Genomic DNA, 24954 nt, shown 5'->3' on the forward strand with positions numbered 1-24954 from the left:
TTTAGACATTTTTTAAGAACATGCTGAGTAAAATATATATAATTTTTGTTTTAGGTTTCTCGCTAAGTATAGTATGTTTTCGTCAAGTAAGTTTTAGCGATGTTTGCACCCCTAGAGGTTTGTGGTGACACTGCAGGTTGGTTCATAACATGATAGATAGATAGATAGATAGATAGATAGATAGATAGATAGATAGATAGATAGATAGATAGATAGATAGAAAAAAATTTATTGATCCCTTAGGGAGGGTTCCCTCAGGGAAATTAAAATTCCAGCAGCATCATTACAGAATAAACAGAGAATAGAAAATAGAGAAAACGTCTAAAGGCTCTAAATATCTGCCAAAAAGCTAAAAAAAAATAATAATAATAATAAAAACTTACAAAACTTTTTATTTTACTTTTCAGAAGGACCAAACAGAAGCTGTGATAATCAAAAGGTAAATTTTCTTAAACACCACATACTCGATATCAAATCAGTATCCTTGGCGAGCCACGAGGAGAATTTTGTTTATCTTTTTATCTGCTGATTATCTCCCAATATTACGAAGTTATAACGAGGTTTCTCTTATTTCATTTCTAGATCTGATTAGTTCTGAAGTTTATCAAGAAATAGAATGGGTAATCAAAGTTGATCAGGATAAGTGCTGATTGGTTACAAACGCTGTGTCCTAAATCACTCACTCGTTCACTACACCCGACTCATTATATAGGGAATTACTATATAGAGGACTATATAGTGAGCTCATTGATTAAATGATAAAACTTCTTTGCTGCGGCACGACTTTTCGTGATGCATTGTGAGATACTTTGAGTGCACTATATAGGGTGTAATAATGCTCACTATACATTCGGACAGCACTACAAAATGGCGACCTGACTATATAGTCCACTATGTAGTGAGCAGGGAGTGATTTGGGACACATTCGGGACACCATTTGCACCAAAAACGATTTTGACCTTTTTGGTGACCTTGACCGGATGACCCTCAAAATGTTGGAGGTTCTATTTGAGACCAATGCCCATCTACCCTGAAAGTTTCATGAAGATTGGTCCAGCTGTTTTCCCGTAATATCATTAACAAAAACAAACAAACAAACAAACCCCACCGAAAACAAAAACCTCACCCCCTGGTGGACTCCATCCCAAGCGAGGTAATAAACAGAATTTATTTTTATCCAGCCAAATGTAAAATATAAAGCAACATTTTCTGATCCCACTACTTAACTCATACATTTACAGATATATTTTTTAATGACCTACCAGATTAGAGAATCCAGTAGTGTTTTAGTCGTAAAGCAATTTCTCTGATCAAACACACAAACAGCTCTCATGGTAAAATGATTTACTGATTCTGTGTTGTCTCACCTGTCTTTGTCTTCATCCAGAGGGACGTAGGTGAGCTTATAGCACTCAATTCTCTTGAGAAAATCTTTCACGGCTTCCTCTTTATCACAGCCGAGGTAATCCGGGCTGCTGAGCTTCACTTGCTGCGGGGAAACAAAAATACACAACGTAACATACACAAATGAAAATAAATCATATTCTTACACTATCGTCGTATGCATTTGACTATAGATTATCACTAAAATGTGATATACAACAACAAGGTGTACTAATAATTATGTACTTCGACAGGATATCTGGAATAAAATACAGGAAATGAGATAAAATGTGACTTATACACCAGCTGAACTGACTGATTCGACTGAGCTGTAAACAGGTGATGGTGATGGTGGGTGTGGCTTAATATGCTAATGTACATACTTAATTGATATTCCTCTAGCCAAGCTTATACATAATCATAAGAAATATGTGGTTCCTTTACAACTATTTCTTATAGTTGTAACTTAATAGTTTGCATTAGCATTTTTGAATATCAAATTTATGATTTTTATACATTAATAGTTACAGCTTGTGGATCATCTATTTTTGGCTAGATTAAACATCATAATTTGCACAATATCTTTATGATTTTTCCATTCAAGTTTTAATATGTATGTAATTGTGAAAAACAGACATTTTAAATTTCAAATATTATTCATATTTTCTAGGTTTAAAATATACGGTTGATTTTATGATTTTTTTCCACACTTCGGGAGCACTTTAAAATTTTACATTAAACCCTCCAAACCTGTGTTTTTGAGGAAAAATTTTAATATTGAACAGAGTTTCATTTTTCGCTCCACTGAATTTCATTACCTTGATATTTTCAGCAATGATCTCAGGATCATCACACACAGACTCCACGAAAAACACCTAAAAGAGAAACAACAATATTAGATTTAAATGCTTTCTTTAGTGTGTAAAGAGAATCAGATTTAAATGAGAAATTCAACATTTAGTGATGTGTTAACATATATATCACGGGCAATTGCTCTAAGACAACGAGGGAGGCTCAGCCTCCTCTAAAAATGACGAACATCGTGTAGGATGAATTGCGCTAGGCTTATGTTATAGCCGACCTTATAACATTGCTATTTCAGATCCAGAATCATAGAAATATATGTGCTCAACCCAACTACAGAGCGAAATCATTCCGTTATAACTTTCCCCAGTTCGCCTAATGTGTGCGTGAGTTTTTCCCCCTCGTGACAGCGCGATGCAGCCCAGCCTCAGTGGACTTCAATGGCATTTGGGAGCTATGCGCTTTTCAATCTCAAAATGCAAGACGATTATTGGACAAATACTGCGAAAACGCCCGCCCACTGGACTCCCAGCCTCAGTGGACTTCAATGCCATTTGGGAGCTCTGCGCTTTTCAATATCAAAATGCAAGACAGTTATTGGACAAATACTGCAAAAATGCCCGCCCACCGGACTCCCAGCCTCACAGTGGGAGGGACATGGCAATGCTTTCCACGAGGAGACTGGTGATTGGTGAAAGCGGCCGGATATTTTCTTTGATTGACAGCTCGTTTCAAATATAGACAGGCAGCGGTGAATTTCAGTTCAGTCCCATGCGGATTCGCAAGTGCTGTGGTGTATTGTAAGAGATCAGCTTACATTTCGATTTCATTCATTACATATGGTTTCTACCAGCTTTTTTAGTTTGTACTGTATATATTTTCATTGTAAATAAAGTGTAAATATAGTGTTGTCAAGTTTGCTATCTTAGTTCCAGAAATTTCGTTTATTTGAGTGACTGAACTTGAACTTGAGGGGGCTAGTCAGCTAGCAAGAAAGCTGCGCACAGATGCCAAGCATTGCTGATTTAATTTTGGCAAAGCCATTTGCCAGTCTTCCTTTCGAGGAAAAAATTAAAATTAAAGAGCAGGGTAGACCAACGCCTCAAATTGACTTGGTGAAAAAGGTAGGGAATAATACTCGTTCCTTTCAGCTCTCCTGGTACGAGAAAGTGAATTGGCTAACAGCAAGTGACCCACATCAACAACAGTAAATAGGCTACTTTAGTAATATGTCATGGATGGACCAAAAATATAGAATCTATTTAAAATGTTTATGCTGAGTATATTATATTGGAATATATATTTTTCTGGATATGAATTAAACACAGCTACAATTTGGAAAACATTTTTAAACAAAAATACAGCCGAGAACATTTCACACTACAGACCTGGATTAAAAGTGAAGGGTTATCAAAATTGTCAATAAAACATTTCTCAGTCAAAATAAGTAAAATATAGGGAAAGTGCCATTGAATGAAATGTGTGGCCCCCAGCTCTATGTTTGGCTCCCCAAGGTCAGTGCTTGTGTCTATTCCAGAACACTCTGCTGTTACTGCTGAGGTTCCTGACAAAGAGCTGCTTTCAATAATGATCAATTTTTAAACAACATGCCACAATTTTAAAATATAAAATGTTAAAATATACCCCTCCCCCCCAACACCACCATCATGTATCACCATCATTGGGCCAAAAGAACCTGTTATTTCACAGTTTGTGACCCTGCCAACAATCAGCCAGATCAGAGGCAAGAGTATGGGCAAAATTGATGTGTTTTTTCTTTTTTCTTTTAAAATCTGGAAATATCGTAACCGACCAGCCTCCCCTGTTTGAAAGACTACCAGCCGCCACTGATACGTACATATATATATATATATATATATATATATATATATATATATATATATATATATATATATATATATGGTAATTTGAATTCTCTATATAAGAGGAGTTAATTATTTTATGGATGAATTAGGTTTTGTTGTTAGCCAGAATTTCTAGCTTCACCTGGAAGAGAACAAAATTCTCTAATAATGAACAGAATTTTTAAAAAATACTTCTGTTTAACAAAGAAATGTATAAATGTATAAGGTTTCTATGGAGACATTATGGAAGGAGTCTCCAAAGTCAGCGCTTTGTAACAGTTAGAGTTCTTCAGGATGGATCCGTTCATGTTTTGAGGTTTCTCAGTCACATTAAATGTAACTAGTGGAGAAGTGCTGTGGTGGAGTGGTGGGGAGGGCCTGAACACTCTTGGCCCCACCCACCACTGGACCTCTCCACTAGTGCAATCCAATCCTTTGCACACCACACCATGCACTTTACACTCCACTAGTGCAATTGTGGACTTTACACTTTACACACAACTTTACATTCCACTAGAGCAATTCTGGACTTTACACTTTACAATCCACAAGTGCAATTCTGGACTTTACACTTCACACCCCACTTTACACTCCATTAGAGCAATTCTGGACTTTACAATCCACTAGTGCAATTGTGGACTTTACATTTTACACACCACTTTACATTCCACTAGAGCAATTCTAGACTTTACACTTTACAATCCACAAGTGCAATTCTGGACTTTACACTTCACACACCACTTTACACTCCATTAGAGCAATTCTGGACTTTACAATCCAGTAGTACAATTCTGGACTTTCCACTTTACATGCCACTCGAGCAATTCTGGACTTTACACTTTACACTCCAATCGTGCAATTCTGGACTTTACACTTAACATTTGACTTTACACTCCACTAGTGCAATTCTGGACTTGACACTTTACACTCCACTCAAGCAATTCTGGACTTTACAATTGTTACACACTACACTGTGCACTTTACACTCCAGCAGTGCAATTCTGGACTTTACACTTGATACTCCACTAGAGCAATTCTGGACTTTACATTTTACCCTTGACTTTCCACTCCACTAGTGCAATTGTTACGCACCACACCTTGCACTTTACACTCCAGTAGTGCAATTCTGGACTTTGCACTTTACACTCGACTTTACAATCCAATAGTGCAGTTCTGGATTTGACACTTTATACTCCACTCAAGCAATTCTTAAACACCACACCATGCACTTTACCCTCCATTAGTGCAATTCTGGGCTTTATGCTTTGCACTTGACTTTACACTCCACTTGTGCAATTCTTACACACCACCTTTTATACACCTTATGTATAAAAAGAACTACGTCAACTAAAATTGCTGCTAAAAGTCTGAGTGAATGTGTATGGGAATTTTTTTAGTACTTATTGGTAACAAACTCTTTTTGTGGTTATTTATGTACATTGTTTAGGCTCGGAGGAACAGTATTTCATTCTCGACTGTACGAAAGTGCGGGGAATCATGACAAACATATCTTGAATCTCTTGAATCTTGAACTATAAACCGATAAAAAAGTATGAATTCTTTAATAAATAATTGCAATTACTGATAGATCACTGATGTGTAAGGGGAAAAACACTTTATGCTGTTATTCGAAAATAATCAACATTAAGATGTTAACAGTAATTTGACTTTATCTATGAACTTTATTTAATGCCAGGATCAGACTACATGATATTTTTGTCTTTTGTGCTGCTCAGCATATCAAATTAGTGCTGAAATTCTTGCCATGTCTTGGTCAGGAGATAAGTTTGACTCCAACCAATCATTGTTCATGTCCTTGCATGTTATTAGGGAGGTGGGTCAAGAACTTGTCAATCATGGCTCAGAAGGAACGTAACATCAAGGAACACATCGTAGGAGTTTGTCAAACTAGGTCCTAGACGCCACATCACTGTTCTTCAATTATCTCACACTAGAAGGCCTGTTCAACGTTCCCGTAGTTCCCAAAGAGGCCACGTAGTGACACCCAGAAGCTCAGATATTTCGCTGGCAGAGGAGCTGAACTGCTTTTTTGCACACTTTGAGATACAACAGCACATAGCTACTCCACCCCTGCCTGCGCCAGCCCCTAGCTCCCCGTCACTCATTGTCGAGGAGCATGACATGAGGCAGGTGCTCAGAGCAGTGAACCCCAGTAAAGCTGCTGGTCCAGATGGAGTGCCAGGGAAGGTGCTCAAGGCATGTGCTGACCAGCTCTCAAGAAGTTTCACCTCTATCTTCAACCTTTCCCTCTCACTAGCTGTCATCCCATCCTGCCTGAAATCAACCACAATCATCCCTGTTCCAAAGAAACATACCATAGACAGCCTCAAGGACTATCGCCCAGTCACTCTCATACTTGTCATCACAAAGTGCTTTGAGAGGCTGGTTCAACATCATATCAAAGCCTGTCTCCCTCCCAGTTTCAACCTACACCAGTATGCTTACCGTGCAAACAGATCTACTGAAGACGCCATAGTCACAGCTCTACACACTGCCCTATGCCACCTGGAGCAGCAGGGGAGCTATGTGAGAATGCTCTTCATAAACTACAGCTCGGCTTTTAACACCATCATCCCAGACATATTGCTGGACTTAGGCCTTCCCTAACTCACCTGTTCCTGGATAAAGGACTTTCTGACAAATTGCCCCCAGACAGTGAAACTCGGCTTCCACTTTTCCTCCTCCCACACACTCGGCACTGGCTCTCCCCAAGGCTGTGTGCTGAGCCCCCTACTCTATTCTCTTTACACAAATGACTGCACCCCTGCCTACCCTGGAAACACCATCATTAAATTTGCCGACAACACCACTGTGGTTGGGCTGATCTCAGGAGGTGATGAGGTGAACTACAGGATTGAGGTCCTGAAGTTGACAGAGTGGTGCTCAGCAAACAACCTGCTACTGAATACCTCAAAAACTAAAGAAATCATTGTCGACTTCAGGAAGAACACGGCTGACCTCACCCCCTCTACATCACCAGCGACTGTGTAGAGAGGGTCCACACCTTCAGGTATCTCGGCACCCTCAACTCTGCGGACCTCTCCTGGTCTGCAAACACCACGGCAGTTATCAAGAAGGCCCATCAGTGACTACACTTCCTGAGGGTGCTCAGGAAGAACCTGGATAGTAAACTGCTGGAGACCTTCTACAGATCCTGCATCGAGAGTCTGTACCTCTGTGTGGTACACCAGCTGCACTGAAGCAGATAGGAAGAGGCTGCAGAGAGTGGTTGAGACAGCGTAGAAAATCATCAGCCACCCTCTCCCCACCTTGGATGACATCTACAACTCTTGCTGCCTCACCAGAGCGAGGAATATTGTTAAGGACAGTTTTCACCTGAGCCACCATCTGTTTGACCTGCTGCCCTCTGGGAGGTGCTACAGGTGCAAGGTGTAAGGTTAGGTTTTAATTTCATTGTACCCTGTACAATGACAATAAATAGCTTCTGATTCCGATTCTGATGTTCTCGCCTGACATGGGAAATTTATCAATAATGCCAAAATAATGTCAAAATCAAATTCAGGCTGAATTCATGTAATCCGATCCCAACATAATGCATCATGTTTTGAAGCAGAACTGATCATGTTCAGTTTTTTCCTTACCTTGTAGCCGTTCTCTTTGGCGAATGACAGAATGACTTCCCTCCTTTCACGCGTTGTGTTTGTGGCATCAAACACCTGCAGGCAAAAAGAATGTAATTTAAAGCCAACTGCACAGGATAAGGTATGCTCACTAAGCTGGAGGCTAGATGCTGTACTTTCATTATTAGCATCATAGCTTCAGTGCAGAAGCAAAGAAGCAGACTTCATACACATCTGTCTTGGTTGGGTTTAAAAAAGTGAACTGAACTGCTGTTTGTGCACTCACCGCCACTTGGCCCTGCTCCTGACTGAAGTAGACAGCTACATCGTGTAAGGCAGCAACTGCACAAGCTCTGAACACAAAAACACACACATCACTACAACACCACCACATCATATACATCATAACATCATACATTATATTCCATCGAGTGCAAAAAAAAAAGACATTTTAACAAGTGAAAATATCTTGAATATATATGTATAAGGGGGTTTGTGAGGTCTGGTGCCATAACATCCCGCTCACTAAAGGAAAGTGTAAGGGTATTGCCTCTTCACCTCTCCTTTCCAGGTGTAGTGATCACCGCGTGGCCCCCCGTCTGGCTTGCCAAGCAGGAGGTCATTGCAAATGGCCTCTCCTACATTACTGTATCCATGGCAACACCTTCACATGGTGCCCCCATTTCTCACTAAGGTTGCTATGGGTGCAACTGAGTACCTAGCGGTATAACTGGGTCTAACCCCCGTGTCTCCGGGGTAGGTTTTTATGCCAGAGCCTAGGACAAGAACAGTCTGATGTAAAACCTACGACCCGAGGATCTCGCTGTCCCCGTCTCAACATGCTGAGCCATGGCAGATGAACCCCAGGTGCAAAGGGTAGGGCCAGTACTGCGCACACTGCACTCCACCTTAAAACTCCAATGCACAGGCTCGAAGGACACACCCACATCTACAGCCAATTCTCCAACACAAGCCCTGTAGTGATGGGAAAGGGGCAAATACAGCAGGTGTAAGGTGACACCGGAAGCCACAGTTCCAATCCTGCATGCAGGCGGTTCAGGCGTATGGGTCGTCTGATGTTGACACCGGAGAAGACAACATCATTCAGCAGCACCGTGAGTGACCAAGCAGCCTTCTTCAAGGCTTCTTTCTTTCACTGTGGTATGGGTGTTGGTTTGAGCCAGAAGGACTGGTTTGAGTATTTCAGAAACTGCTGATCTCCTGGGGGTTTTCACACACAACAGTCTCTAGAGTGTACACAGAATGGTGTGAAAAACAAAAAACATCAAGTGAGTGAGCAACAGTTCTGTGGGTGGAAACAATTGCCTTGTTGATAAGAGAGGGTCAGAGGAAAATTGAAAGAGGAAGATTGGTTCGAGCTTTTTTGCCAGGAAGGATATAGTAACTCGTATAATCACTCTTTACAACCGTGGTGAACAGAAAAGCATCTCAGCATGCAACAGCAGAAGAACACATTAGGTTCCACTCCTGCAGCCAAGAACAGGGATCTTAGAATCAACACCATTAACACCATTAATAACACCATTACAGCCGAACCCTGGAATAATTCACAGAATATTCAACAGGGTTGCTACCATGGCCAGGAGTCCAAGAGAGTAGAATTGGCCATGCTGTTTGTATGGGAGGAGCTTACACACTCTCCCCTATCAATCACAGCAACAATGCCCAATCGTGGGCATCTGTGAGGTTAAGTATGCGGACGATGGCGGATAGTGCTTTACTTCCTTGTGATAGGAGAAAGCTGGCTGGTGGATGGGAATTGACCCTGACTGAATTCGAGAGAAAATGGCTCACAAGATTGTTTCAACCCTGTTGAATTTTGAAGCAGTGAGAAGAATGTGTCTCTTACTTGCGAATCTTCATGGCCTCTTCGTTGTCTGGACGGAAAAACTCAAAGCTCTTGTAGGATTGAACGGCTTCCCTGCGGTACTGTCCAACATTGAACACTGTTAGAGGAAAAGGGAAAAAATCTATCACAGATACGCTGCTGATCAAAGTCATTAGTCTTGTAGATAGAGTTATAGTTAATTCATTATGCAGATTTTGGAAATTAAAATAATATATAACTAATGATTATTAGTCATAGTACTGAATTTGGTTTCTATTCTATCATTTTTAATTATAGTTTAATGTGTTTTAGTGGTGAAATTACAGCAATCCACAGTTCAATAAATGCTCTACAAATTCGTTGTATGAGCTACCTTTAGTGGGAACCCCAATCCAGTTGAGGTAACGTGTCAGCTTTTTGGAGATGTAGGTTTTTCCTCTGGCAGGCAGACCGACCATCACGAGCATAGTGGGCGAGTTTGTGAACTGCGGCACAGACGCTGGAACATGACAAAAATATTTAATTAAAAAAGAAAAACAGTGTTGTAGGGGTTAGCACTGTCACTTCACAGCAAGAAGGTTCTGGGTTTGAACCTCACAACCAATTGGGGTCTTTCTATCTGGAGTTCGCATGTTCTCCTTGTTCTCCTGTGTAGGTTTCCTCAGGGTTCTCCAGTTTCCTTCAACAGTCCAAAGACATGTGGATTCAGTCAACTGGCTACTCTACATCCCCCATAGGTGTGACTGTGAGTGTGATGGTTGTTTGTCTCTGTGTAGACCTGTGATAGATTGGCAATATGCCCAGAGTGAACCCCACCTCTCACCTGAAGTCAGCTGGGATTGGCTCCAGCTTCCACCACAAACATAATGGATGGATGGAAATCATTCATATGTATGAAATTAGAGCATAAAGAATGTAGGATTGCCAAGAACTTGAATAATATCTGTTTTAGAACAAAGAAAATCTCAGATATTTTTGTTACTTGCTCAAAGGATTCCTAAATTAACAAGTGCGAAATTCTACCCCCATTTCACTCCTGACTTAATTTGCATTACAATACCATAGCACGAATGAATTCTCTAATCTACAACCCCGATTCCAAAAAAGTTGGGACAAAGTACAGATTGTAAATAAAAACGGAATGCAATGATGTGGAAGTTTCAAAATTCCGTATTTTATTCAGAATAGAACATAGATGACTGTGGCAGTGGGGGTGTGGTCAAGCATCGGCCTGTGAATGGAGGGCAGAGTCGGGGAAGGTAAGTGGCGGAATCACTGCACCTGACGGGAATTAACCTGTGTTTGTTTGTCTTCCCCAGTGACCGTGTTCTATAAGAGGAGCGGGAGAGCGGCGGAAGGGAGCTTCTCCCCAACCTGGACTTGCGTGCGTGCGTGTATAGTGTAAAGCTGAAAAGCTGTAATAAAAGAATTTTTTGAGAACTCAGTTCTGGCCTGCTGTGCTTCTGTGCTCCACCCACCTAGAACACTTGTTACAATGACATATCAAATGTTTAAACTGAGAAAATGTATCATTTAAAGAGAAAAATTAGGTGATTTTAAATTTCATGACAACAACACATCTCAAAAAAGTTGTTACAAGGCCATGTTTCCCACTGTGAGACATCCCCTTTTCTCTTTACAACAGTCTGTAAACGTCTGGGGACTGAGGAGACAAGTTGCTCAAGTTTAGGGATAGGAATGTTAACCCATTCTTGTCCAATGTAGGATTCTAGTTGCTCAACTGTCTTAGGTCTTTTTTGTTGTATCTTCCGTTTTATGATGCGCCAAATGTTTTCTATGGGTGAAAGATCTGGACTGCAGGCTGGCCAGTTCAGTACCCGGACCCTTCTTCTACGCAGCCATGATGCTGTAATTGATGCCGTATGTGGTTTGGCATTGTCATGTTGGAAAATGCAAGGTCTTCCCTGAAAGAGACGTCATCTGGATGGGAGCATATGTTGCTCTAGAACCTGGATATACCTTTCAGCATTGATGGTGTCTTTCCAGATGTGTAAGCTGCCCATGCCACACGCACTAATGCAACCCCATACCACCAGAGATGCAGGCTTCTGAACTGAGCGCCGATAACAACTTGGATCGTCCTTCTCCTCTTTAGTCCGAATGACACGGCGTCCCTGATTTCCATAAAGAACTTCAAATTTTGATTCGTCTGACCACAGAACAGTTTTCCACTTTGCCACAGTCCATTTTAAATGAGCCTTGGCCCAGAGAAGACGTCTGCGCTTCTGGATCATGTTTAGATACGGCTTCTTCTTTGAACTATAGAGTTTTAGCTGGCAACGGCGGATGGCACGGTGAATTGTGTTCACAGATAATGTTCTCTGAAAATATTCCTGAGCCCATTTTGTGATTTCCAATACAGAAGCATGCCTGTATGTGATGCAGTGCCGTCTAAGGGCCTGAAGATCACGGGCACCCAGTATGGTTTTCCGGCCTTGACCCTTACGCACAGAGATTCTTCCAGATTCTCTGAATCTTTTGATGATATTATGCACTGTAGATGATGATATGTTCAAACTCTTTGCAATTTTACACTGTCGAACTCCTTTCTGATATTGCTCCACTATTTGTCGGCGCAGAATTAGGGGGATTGGTGATCCTCTTCCCATCTTTACTTCTGAGAGCCGCTGCCACTCCAAGATGCTCTTTTTATACCCAGTCATGTTAATGACCTATTGCCAATTGACCTAATGAGTTGCAATTTGGTCCTCCAGCTGTTCCTTTTTTGTACCTTTAACTTTTCCAGCCTCTTATTGCCCCTGTCCCAACTTTTTTGAGGTTTGTTGCTGTCATGAAATTTCAAATGAGCCAATATTTGGCATGAAATTTCAAAATGTCTCACTTTCGACATTTGATATGTTGTCTATGTTTCTAATCAGTTTTTGAGATTTGTAAATTATTGCATTCCGTTTTTATTTACAATTTGTACTTTGTCCCAACTTTTTTGGAATCGGGGTTGTAATGGCTCAGAAGGTGTTGAATAAGTTCCAGCAGCTCTGACAACAGTTTCCTATCGAAACCTGGACTTGTATAGCAGATGTTCAAGAGCTGTAGTCCAAGACAAGTCCAAGTCCAGGAGTAGCCAAGATAGAATCAAGACTGAGTCTTGATTAAAGGAGTTGAGGCCAAGTCAAGGTCAAATCCAAATACAAGTATGAGCATGTGTAATCTATCAAATCCTTTTTTGAGGTCAAGACTTTGGTTCAGGCGGCACAGAGGTGTAGTGGTTAGGGCTGTCGCCTCACAGCAAGAAGGTCCTGGGTTCGAGCCCCATGGCCGGCGAGGGCCTTTCTGTGTGGAGTTTGCATGTTCTCCCCGTGTCCGCGTGGGTTTCCTCCGGGTGCTCCGGTTTCCCCCACAGTCCAAAGACATGCAGGTTAGGTTAACTGGTGACTCTAAATTGAGCGTAGGTGTGAATGTGAGTGTGAATGGTTGTCTGTGTCTATGTGTCGGCCCTGTGATGACCTGGCGACTTGTCCAGGGTGTACCCCACCTTTCGCCTGTAGTCAGCTGGAATAGGCTCCAGCTTGCCTGCGACCCTGTAGAACAGGATAAAGCGGCTACAGATAATGAGATGAGATGAGGACTTTGGTTTAGCTAGTTGGCTTTATTTGAGTAATATGCCAATAATTAGTCTGTTTTCTAGAAAAAGGATTTACTTCTTATCAAACTTTCTATGTTAAAAGATAAAACAAGCATTATTCACTCATCCGGCCGACAGGTGATGAGTTTATGCCATCATGTCTTGTCCAGCGTCCATCTGGTGTCGTCCACGTTTCACAAAAATTGCTTCTTCTCTCTCAATTCTTCACCAATTTTTATTCTTTTTGGCAGGAAGGTTGGTCTACCTGGGGTGCAAATAGCTTCTACACAAATTTGCATAATTGCAAGTAATAATGAAGATATGGAGTAATTAAGCCCTAACAAGCAGTTTCCACAAAAATCGCTTCTTTTCCATCAATTCTTCACCAATTTTGATTCTTTCTGGCATGAAGGTAGCGGTACCTAGGGTGCATATAACTTCTACCCAGATTTGTTTAATTACAATTATTAATGCAGTTATGGATTAATTAAGCCTTAATGAGCAGTTCAACAAAAATTACTTCTTCTCGGTCAATTCCTCACTGTGTTGGATTCTTTCTGACAAATAGGTCGGTATTCCTAGAGTGAATATAGCTTCTGTATGTGGTGATGAAGTCCTTTGAGCACCTTGTTCTCTCCCACCTCAAAGCCATTACAGACCCCCTTCTGGACCCCCTGCAGTTCACCTACAGAGCCAACAGGTCTGTGGATGATGCTGTCAACACGGCCCTCCACTTTATCTTCCAGGACCTGGATTCCCCAGGAATCTACACCAGGATCCTGTGTGTGGACTTCAGCTCTGCGTTCAATACCATCATTCCAGCTCTGCTACAGGACAATCAAGATCAAAACCTTACGCCACAGCAACAGTTTCTTTCTTAATATCTTAGAATAGACGTTTTTTTATGTAGGTCCTTTATTAGAATAGATTGTCTTTATTTAACATTTATTTATTGAGCACCTTAACTCCAAGCCAAATTCCTTGTAGTTGCAACAATTACTTGGCAAGAAAGCTTTTTCTGGTTCTGATATAGTGTATAAAGCTTACAACATTTATTGTGCAACATGGCCCACTTTAGATCGTTCCTTTTGGACTAGATGGGGCCAGAGTGAGCTACGCCGTCACTGACGGTCTCGTTTTACAAACTCTCAGTAAAGACCAAAACCATATTTAGCGAGACCAACGTCCAAGACTCAGACAAGTCCAAGTCAACAGAGAAAATTTCTTGAGAATGGACTGAAGCCCTTAAAGCCCTACAAAGTTTCCATAATCTAAGGCTAATAATAAATGGATTTTTAAAATCAACAAAGAAAAATATGTGTTTAATCGATGATATGATGACATTTTTGTTAGGAAGCATTTCGTTAACGATGGAAGGAGTCTCCAGTGTCAGCTGTAGCCTTAAGTTTTCTGACATTTTTAACCAAGAGTTCTATCTCATAAGGGCCTGGAAACTGTTATTCATGCTTTTATCACTTCCCGGCTGGACTACTGCAACTCCTTATACATGGGGTTCACCCATTCCACCCTGGCTAGACTACAAATGGTTCAGAATGCAGCTGCCAGACTTTTAACTGGTACAAAGAAAAGACATCACATCATTCCTGTCTTAGCTGAGCTGCACTGGCTACCTGTGAAATACAGAATTGATTTTAAAATTTTACTATTTGTTTTTAAAGCCCTCAATGGATTAGCTCCACAATACATTACTGATCTGCTAAGGTCACTTAGGTCATCACAACATCATCTCACAGTCCCCAATACATGCCTTAAAACCAAAGGTGACCGGGCCTTTTCTGTTGCTGCCCCCAGGCTCTGGAATAAACTCCCATCCCATATTAAGTCCTGTATCACCATTGACAATCTCATCTCATCTCAGTATCTGTAGCCGCTTTATCCTGTTCTACAGGGTCGCAGGCAAGCTGGAGCCTATCCCAGCTGACTACGGGCGAAAGGCGGGGTACACCCTGGACAAGTCGCCAGGTCATCACAGGGCTGACACATAGACACAGACAACCATTCACACTCACATTCACACCTACGGTCAATTTAGAGTCACCAGTTAACCTAACCTGCATGTCTTTGGACTGTGGGGGAAACCGGAGCACCCGGAGGAAACCCACGCGGACACGGGGAGAACATGCAAACTCCACACAGAAAGGCCCTCGCCGGCCACGGGGCTCGAACCCGGACCTTCTTGCTGTGAGGCGACAGCACTAACCACTACACCACCGTGCCGCCCCACCATTGACAATTTAAAATAAAATTTAAAGACCCATCTTTTTTCTCTTGCTTTTAGTTCAGTTTGAGGTTGGCCCCATGGTTTTTGTCAAGTCCACTCGTAATTTTTTTATTTTTTTAAATAATCATGATTGTACTACTTTGATTTTATTTTTTATCATCTTATGTTATTTTATCTACTTAATTTGTTTTCCTTTATCCATGTGCAGTTAAGTCCATAAATATTTGGACAAAGACAACATTTTTCTAATTTTGGTTCTGTACATTACCACAATGAATTTTGAACAAAACAATTCAGATGCAGTTGAAGTTCAGACTTTCTGCTTTAATTCAGTGGGTTGAACAAAATGATTGCATAAAAATGTGAGGAACTAAAGCATTTTTTAAACACAATCCCTTCATTTCAGGGGCTCAAAAGTAATTGGACAAATTAAATAATTGTAAATAAAATGTTCATTTCTAATACTTGGTTGAAAACCTTTTGTTGGCAATGACTGCCTGAAGTCTTGAACTCATGGACATCAGCAGACGCTGTGTTTCCTCCTTTTTAATGCTCTGCCAGGCCTTTACTGCAGCGGTTTTCAGTTGCTGTTTGTTTGTGGGCCTTTCTGTCTGAAGTTTAGTCTTTAACAAGTGAAATGCTGCTCAATTGGGTTGAGATCAGGTGGCTGACTTGGCCATTCAAGAATATTCCACTTCTTTGCTTTAATAAACTCCTGGGTTGCTTTGGCTTTATGTTTTGGGTCATTGTCCATCTGTATTATGAAACGCCGACCAATCAGTTTGGCTGGATTTGAGCACACAGTATGTCTCTGAATACCTCAGAATTCATCTGGCTGCTTCTGTCCTGTGTCACATCATCAATAAACACTAGTGACCCAGTGCCACTGGCAGCCATGCATGCCCAAGCCATCACACTGCCTCCGCCGTGTTTTACAGATGATGTGGTATGCTTTGGATCATGAGCTGTACCACGCCTTCGCCATACTTTTTTCTTTCCATCATTTTGGTAGAGGTTGATCTTGGTTTCATCTGTCCAAAGAATGTTCTTCCAGAACTGTGCTGGCTTTTTTAGATGTTTTTTAGCAAAGTCCAATCTAGCCTTTTTATTCTTGAGGCTTATGAGTGGCTTGCACCGTGCAGTGAACCCTCTGTATTTACTTTCATGCAGTCTTCTCTTTATGGTAGATTTGGATATTGATACGCCTACCTCCTGGAGAGTGTTGTTCACTTGGTTGGCTGTTGTGAAGGGGTTTCTCTTCACCATGGAAATTATTCTGCGATCATCCACTACTGTTGTCTTCTGTGAGTGTCCAGGTCTTTTTGCATTGATGATTTCACCAGTGCTTTCTTTCTTTCTCAGGATGTACCAAACTGTAGATTTTGCCACTCCTAATATTGTAGCAATTTCTCGGATGGGTTTTTTTCTGTTTTCGCAGCTTAAGGATGGCTTGTTTCACCTGCATGGAGAGCTCCTTTGACCGCATGTTTTCTTCACAGCAAAATCTTCCAAATGCAAGCACCACACCTCAAATCAACTCCAGGCCTTTTATCTGCTTAATTGAGAATGACATAACGAAGGAATTGCCCACACCTGCCCATGAAATAGCCTTTGAGTCAACTGTCCAATTACTTTTGGTCCCTTTAAAAACAGGGTGGCACATGTTAAGGAGCTGAAACTCCTAAACCCTTCATCCAATTTTAATGTGGATACCCTCAAATGAAAGCTGAAAGTCTGGACTTTATGTCCATGTCCATTATATAACTATAATATGAATATGTTTCAGTAAACAGGTAAAAAAAAAACAAAATTTGTGTCAGTGTCCAAATATATATGGACCTAACTGTATACCTCAAAGGTAATTTTTCATCTGCCTTATTATGGAAAGCACTTTGGGTCAACTTCTGTTGTTTTAAATGTGCTATACAAATAAATGACTTGACTTGACTTGACTTGACGCTTTGTGATTTCTTGGTAACGTGAATTTTCTCGTCTTATTAACTTTTAACAGAGTGAAAACGAGAACAAACAGGAACTAACTTGTTTCGTGGATGTTCCGCAATATTGAAAGTAACTATAAATGGATCAAAAGTATGGCACGTTCTTTAAATCATAAAAAAGGTCACCATTGGTTTGACGAAGAGTAACTCCTCTTCATCACACCACGCCGTCACTTAGTATTTTACTTTCACAGCACACGTGGAGTGTTTTATTCTTTATGTAGCTTCGCGTGCATAATGTGACCATGAACTTGTATCACTCTGAGGTCGACGGCCCTGAGGTCACTGTGAGAAGCACATCGTGAAACTGTGTGTATTCTCTGATTAGCAACAATGTCTGAACTCACAGTTGCACCATTTTATATATGAATGATCTATTAATAATAAAACACACACACACACACACAAGGGACTTGCCTTTTAAGTTCACAAACAGCTGCGATATCGAAAAACTGCCAGAGAGGAAAAGAAAATGTGAGAGAATTAAAGAGAATGAGATAGACGTCGCTCTGATGTCACTTACATCCTCGTCTTCGGCTCAGTTTACTGTTCATCCACGGCACCCAGATCTTCTCCAGGGGATTCTGGGTAAGTTCACTTTGCAGGTGAGCCATTTCACTGTGTGTCTTTGTCACAAAGAAGTACAGGTACCTATCCAGCAGAGGACAGCGTGTGTGTGTGTGTGTGTGTGTGTGTGTGTGTGTGTGTGTGTGTGTGTGTGCATGCGTGCAGTGGCCTGTCCTATAAGGATAAAGTCTGAGGAATGGACTTCCTCTGTTGGCTGATTCATTTCAGTTACCTCTCTCACACACGTTTGTCCTACTATCCTTGTGAGAGTTATCCACTGATATAATCACTGATGCGCTTCATTAATGTGACGCCGAGGCTGAAATGAGCTTCCTGGTTACACAACTGCACTTTTTGACCTTACAGGACACACTTACAGAAGTGAGTTATTTATAATCACGCTATCTGCTATCACCCAGATGAGGATGGGTTCCCTTTTGAGTCTGGTTCCTCTAAGGTTTCTTCCTCATGTCGTCTCAGGGAGTCTTTCCTCACTACCGTCACCTCAGGCTTGCTCATTAAGGATAAACTTCTAAATTCATATGTTTAACATTTATATCCAGAATTTATAGATTTCTGTCAAGTTTACTGTTAAAATGCGCTACAAATAAAATTGATTTGACTTAAATCTAACAATTGTTTCACGACTACTAATCACTAATCACCACTGGTGCCAACAACCAACCATTGATCAGCGTTTTCCCATCCACTGATCATTATGGTTCCTAATGACCAATCACAGATCACCACTGGTTCCTAATGTACTATGATGGATCACTATTGTTTCCCAACATCCAATCACAGATTACAATTGCTTCCCAATGACCAATCATTAATCACCATTGTTCCCCAATGTCCAATCACAGATCACGAGCTTTAGCGGTGCAAATCATTGTACCACTAAAGGCACAATAATATGAAACTAGCACTGTTTATGTCAGTAAAAGAGAACTGAAGGCAAATTTTTAATTATCAAAATTCTATTTCTCTCATTTTATTAAATATCGGAATGCACGTTTGATCGCTATTTTGTCGCTGCTATAGCAAGTTATGGGTGTTTGAAATATGCTCTGTAATATATCAGTCCATATGTCAAAGCAATGGCTGTAAACGAGATTCATTGAGACCTGTGCGAGACATCGTAGGATGGAAGTAAAACACAGAACGGAAATCAAAGTGACCAACATCTGCCGACGTTGTCAAAAGACGCACGCGCCTTCTTTCGAATGCTGATGTGATCAAGCCGGAAGTTTTGTTTGTTTTGATAGCAATCAGGAAAGTTTGAAAAAAGTCGGCAGTAATCGTCATTTAAACTCGTTTTTGTGCAATACTTCGTTTGGAAAACAGTTTTCAAAATGGCGGCACTGACACCTGGCTGACGCGTCACGTTTCGAAGTCTCGCACAAGTCTCGTGAAGATCGTGCGGATAAGCGACGCCTGCCGTGGACCAAACGAACTAAATTCAACACGGCTAAAAACCGAATAGGCCGATAAGTATCATATTTAATTGCGATTAGTTGCCAATACGAGTCACGATATAAGGTTACTAATACCAAAAACGTAATTGAATAACATGTTAATTAAGAAATAAAGCAAGTATAAAAATGACTTCAGTTCCCCTTTAATTGTGTAATGATAAAATTCAATAATAATAATAATGCATGCTGTATTGTCACCACAGTAAACAGTAAATCCACTGTTGCAGACTCGAGGCCTGTGAGTGACCTGGATTGACCTGGAGTGACCCGTCATCCCTGCCCTCGGGCATCCATCTTAAATCTGAGCCTTAAATCAAGCCCCAAAGCAAGTTCAGATCAGGCGCAAATCCTCCGTGTCCTCACCTGTGCTGTCGCAGCGGACACGTTTTCTGGGCGCTGGCTTTCTCGCCTCCATGTTCAAGCACCAACCACCAAGGCAGATTTCTTGTACGTGGGAACGCACTTGGCAACAAACTCGATTCTGATTCAGTGTAGCAGAGCAACGTGGACGTGAAGTGACCAGTTGCTCACAGTGTGTGTGTGTGTTTATATTTATCCACCGAACCCCCTACAAGCTGCTCAGCCCACAGGAGTATCAGATAGAGCCACGATTGCCAGACTGGAGTAAACATATCAGACTGGATTGACTGATTAAAGCTCCATCAGGGTTTTAAACAAACACCAAGCTGAAATGTAATTTTCATGATCTGAAGTAGATGAGCCTGTGTTACCTGATCAGTCTGTCTCTGTCTCAGCACTGACCTTTGCCCTTTGACACATGTAAATGCCTAATACTACAACTCATCATCAAGCGTTATCTTCATGACTTTAACACCGTATATTTGTTTGGCTCTGTGCGTATTAATCTTTATCATTATTTATTTATTTTCTCATGAAATTCTGATGTTTGTTGAAATTCCTTTCATCGACAGGTCTGTCCACTTTGCTTTACTGTTTCCTTGTATTACCCACAATTCCTTTCAAACACCTGCTGATAGTGGTGCAGTAGGATCTAGCCCTCGCGTCGTTCAAGCTGTTCGTTACTCACACTTTACACAGTTTTTTTTCCTTAGTCACAAATACTGCGATTGATACAGCATGCGTCATCTGCGTGCTCCTTTATTTATCACCACGTGCCAATGTGACTCAACACAACGAGTGATCGTGCAGGGGCGACACTGATCAACGGCTCAAATTTCACACACGGAGCTATTTTTATATCGCAGCTCTATTCCCGGAGTCAGCAACATAACGTGCTGCTGTGAAAGCTTGATATTTTATGTGTCCAGTGTTCTGTAGAAAAGAGTGTGTTTTTCATATTACTGTATACACAGATTAGCCATAAAATTAAACCACTGACAGGTGAAGAAGGGAATAACATTGATTATCTCATTACAGTGGCACCTGTCAAGGGGTGGGATATATCAGGCGGCAAGAGTCAGTTCTTGAAGTTGATGTGTTGGAAGCAGGAAAAATGGGCAAGTGGAAGTGAGCGACTTTGACAAATTGTGATGGTGAGATCTGACAGAGCATCTCCAAAATGGCACATCTTGTAGGATGTTCCAGGTATGCAGTGGTTAGTACGGAACAAAAGTGGTCCAAGGATCCAAAGGACAACCGGTGAACTGGTGACAGGGTCACGGGTGTCGAAGGCTCGCCCATATGGTCTTCCTTGGACCACTTTTGTTCGGCACTAACCACTGCATACCTGGAACATCCTACAAGATGTACCATTTTGGAGATGCTCAGTCAGATCTCACCATCACAATTTGTCAAAGTCGCTCACTTCCACTTGCCCATTTTTCCTGCTTCTAACACATCAACTTCAAGAACTGACTCTTCTCTTTCTTGCTGCCTGATATATCCCACCCCTTGACAGGTGCCACTGTAATGATATATATATATATATATATATATATATATATATATATATATATATATATATGTGTGTGTTATTTACCAGCTGGAGGTCCGTATTGTGAAATACCGTGACCGAGGTCTTGAAAGTACTGAGCGAGGCCCTCTGGGTCGAGGTCAGTATTCAAGGCCGAGGTCACAGTATTTCACCATACGGACCGACCTTAAGCTGGTAAATAATAGATTTATTTTTATCTTTACCAAATTCTAACAGAAAACGAGAGCGCCCGAAAGGGAAAACCGAGCCGAGCCGCCATTTTGAATCCTTGTTCATGGCTGTAATGCAAATGGCTTCCTCCTCGGTATACAAGTGCACTTCCATGGCAGGAAGAAAAACTACATTTTGCCGCCTATGGAGTCCCCTATTTATACAAAATTGAGTCATTCAGGATTCAGCCATGTTTTTGCTCGGCGTTAGCAACAGTTACAGGTTTTTAGCTTTCTCCTGAAATGTTTTCTTTTATTTCTTCTTCCTCAGGGGAGTAAAACTCGCTTTCGCTGTGAACACTGTCGTTATCGCTATCTATGCTGTAAAATTAATGCTATTCTCTTGAGAAATGCGAAAATAAATGTTGACAAAAATTGCTACTATGTTTGTTGTTGTTGTGAATGAGCGAGTCGCCAGAGGTCCGTACCGTAGGATATGGACCCGCTCGCCAGCCAATCAATCACAGCACAGGATTTGATGGAAACCGGTCCGCGAAAAAAATAATTAACAGTTATTCCACGAAATCGAGTCATACATGAGCTGATAGCAGCAGCTTGTGAACAGGCAACTGCTTGGGGCCCCCTGGCCCAGGGGCCCGAGGGCTTATTTATTTTGTTTTTTTATTGTTCTTTACCATTGTATTTTCACATTTGGAATTTAAAAAACGTTGGTTTCATACATTTTTCGTTGGTGTCAGATTATTTATAACATATTGGTGATGAACACTGGTCAGAAGGGCCCACTGGAAATTTTTGCTTGGGGCCACAACGGACTCTAGAATCGCCTCTGGATAGCGGCTATAATCCATGTATGAGGAGATTGAGCTGAATAACTGTTTTATTCTATCCACATTCACTGGATTTTGAGAAATGGAGCATTTTTATTTTGATTATTTTGCAAATTCAATAAATAAAAACTTTACACAAAACATCCGACAAAATCATTTCCACTTAGAATGTAAACTAACCGGCGAAATGACAGGAGCAATTTGTGAAAAATGCGATAATAATAATAATAATAATTCTTGAAAAAATAATTTTAAAAAAAGATACGTTCTTACCATCAAATACTTTTATTCCATATTTTTTTGTTGCCGTTTTTGTATTTTTGGGGTTTTTTTGTTTTCAAGTAGTTTTCATTTCATCCTTGGTTGGTTCAGCAACACGCTCCGCCATTTTATTTTTCTCTATGCATGGTATATGAGCTGATATTCTTGTAGTAGAGTAGCCAATCAGAGCGCGATTGCTCATATCCAGAGAATGTAGATAGGATAACCAATCAATGTTATTAGCTTCACCGGTCAGTGATTTTAATTTTATAGCTGTCGATGAGCTACTCCAGTGAGTCACTAACGTGTTTTCCATTTTGTCTCAGAATTGAAAGAAAGTGATTCCAAAACAAATCCTTACACTCCTTAGTACACAAGACTAGCTATTCAATTCGGACAAAAATAAAGGCACCCTGTTCATGTGCTGCATTACCTGGAGATTTACCACATGCCACACTTAGGACGCACTCTTTCGCCGTTTAGTAGCCATTTTGTCATTTTAAGCTCTCTGAGCTTTGCCTTTTATGGAGTTTTGTAGGTGTGGCTAAATGCAAACCAGCTGTACCATGAACGTGCTTGCAAACTCGGCATTAACACATGCGATAAGCTTTAGTTTGGCAAACATGGTGAGAATTTATGCACAACTTAAAAAAATTAAATTAATAACTTGTATAACAGCTAGAATTTTCAGTTACGACTAAGGCCCACTTTACATGGGGACGGTCTGAAACAAAAACGCAAAAGTCCGTTTTCGTTCTCACTTTTTTCCGCGTCTACACGACCGTTTTCAAGGAGGAAATCTGTGTCTATACGGTGACGCATAAATGTGTGGAATTCAATTGGATGTGCATGCCAGGCGGCTAGGTGGTGCTGTGAAAGACCTCCGCTATGTCTGCACGCATGCGCAACGTCTTCCGTCTTGTCTGATCTGCACATCTGCGCCGCGAAAACTTTGACTACTCTGGCTATGGTAAGTAAGAAAGTAAGTAAAAAAGTAAGCGCATGTTATACCCGCCTCTGTTCATTAACGGTATATGTGCAGATTCGGTATAGATGTTCGAAGGACTCCTGGACGTTTATTAAAGCTGCCAGAGCAGCTTGAAGGTCCGTTGGATTGATGTAATCAGACATGCTCTTACTTTTTTACTTACTTCCCGGGCTGGCATGTACAGTATATGACATATGTATGACGTAAATGCGTACCCGACGTGAGCAGATCCGAGCAGAGTTCCGCGTATTGGGTAGTTTAGACGGATATGCAACGGGGGCTGTTTTTAACTTATCCACTCTGGAAGGCGTTTTCAATTTTTTCCATTTTTCAGCCTCGGAAACGCCGTCCCCGTGTAGACGAAAGGCACTTTCGATAAAATATTTAGTCGTTTTTACCCGACAGCGTCCTCGTGTAAACGGGCCCTAAATTAATATTTTATTACCAAAATTATCACATGCATGGTTGAGTTGAACCAGAGTAATTTAAATCAGATTTCTGACCTCAAGCCAGGTTTAAAGGAAGCACAAAAGGTCTGTAGGGGTATTAATGGAAATATTTCATTCATCATAAAATCTTACTTGGTTTATTAAACAGTTTATTGTCAGAAAAAAATGTACACTTCAGTTTAACAAGAAACATCGACTTGGGTACAGAAGAGAAGCCATGATTAGTAATAAAGCACATCTAAAAAACTCTGAGGTTTTAGTTCATACCGAAAAACATGATGGTACAAAGAAAGATCATAGGTCAGGATCAAGAGCACTAATTTAAAACAAATCTGTCAAAATTATCATGATTAAAGACGTACACTGGTGAAATGGGGAAAAAAACAAAAACAAAAAAACATTCAACATGGTTACTGTTACAGAGTTAAAATCTAAAATGAGTAACTACATCAGAAATATCAAGAAAAGACGATAAGAGGAATAAATGACAAGAAAAAACCCCAGATTGAAACCCAACGAGCTGAGATGAAAAGTAAAAGCGGCTGTTTGGGGACGTGAGCTTCTTTACTCATTCGGGTTGGGGTTTGCGTCGGGATACTGGGAGAGGTCAAAGGTCAGGACTTTACTGATAACGCAGTCTCCTTGCTGTAAGTGGAGGAGAGACAGAGACACGGTTATGTGAGTTTTATAAATGAATATAAAGAAGACGTGAAAGGCGTCTGTGCGAGTCCGTGAGCTCACTGACCTCGGGATACACGCCGATGAGCGAGTCGGCCTTGGTGTAAAACTCCTCCTTCAGAGAGATGACGATGGCCTGGAAGTTCTGGATGGACTGGTCTTTAATGTAATTAGCAACCTGTAAGTACACACACGGACACGTCGTTACATCACCGTCACCGTGATCAGGAAGCTCAGTGAAGAACGAGTGAACTGAACACCATCCGGAACAC

The 24954-nt window shown here is 41.1% G+C and overlaps 2 protein-coding genes across 4 annotated transcripts in view; both read right to left on the minus strand.

Moving 5' to 3' along the window:
- The window catches only part of LOC132896383 (6-phosphofructo-2-kinase/fructose-2,6-bisphosphatase-like), an 83247-nt gene extending 63374 nt beyond the window's left edge, over positions 1-19873 (minus strand). For all 3 annotated transcript variants that reach the window (XM_060937164.1, XM_060937162.1, XM_060937163.1), the window contains exons 1-7: positions 19758-19873; positions 9877-10002; positions 9525-9621; positions 7941-8007; positions 7676-7750; positions 2202-2258; positions 1368-1489 (exon numbers count right to left, since the gene is read on the minus strand). In XM_060937164.1, coding sequence (XP_060793147.1) covers positions 1368-1489; positions 2202-2258; positions 7676-7750; positions 7941-8007; positions 9525-9621; positions 9877-10002; positions 19758-19809 — 596 coding nt within the window. In that variant the 5' untranslated portion in view covers positions 19810-19873. The remainder of the gene's footprint in view (positions 1-1367; positions 1490-2201; positions 2259-7675; positions 7751-7940; positions 8008-9524; positions 9622-9876; positions 10003-19757) is intronic.
- Positions 19874-24136: 4263 nt separating this feature from the next.
- The window catches only part of LOC132897215 (structural maintenance of chromosomes protein 1A), a 44309-nt gene continuing 43491 nt past the window's right edge, over positions 24137-24954 (minus strand). Inside the window, exons 20-21 of the mRNA XM_060938687.1 lie at positions 24750-24860; positions 24137-24649 (exon numbers count right to left, since the gene is read on the minus strand). Of these exons, the coding sequence (XP_060794670.1) occupies positions 24569-24649; positions 24750-24860 (192 nt within the window). The 3' untranslated portion in view covers positions 24137-24568. The remainder of the gene's footprint in view (positions 24650-24749; positions 24861-24954) is intronic.

This window comes from Neoarius graeffei, chromosome 13 (assembly GCF_027579695.1).
Source record: "Neoarius graeffei isolate fNeoGra1 chromosome 13, fNeoGra1.pri, whole genome shotgun sequence".
Classification (NCBI taxonomy): Eukaryota; Metazoa; Chordata; class Actinopteri; order Siluriformes; family Ariidae; genus Neoarius; species Neoarius graeffei.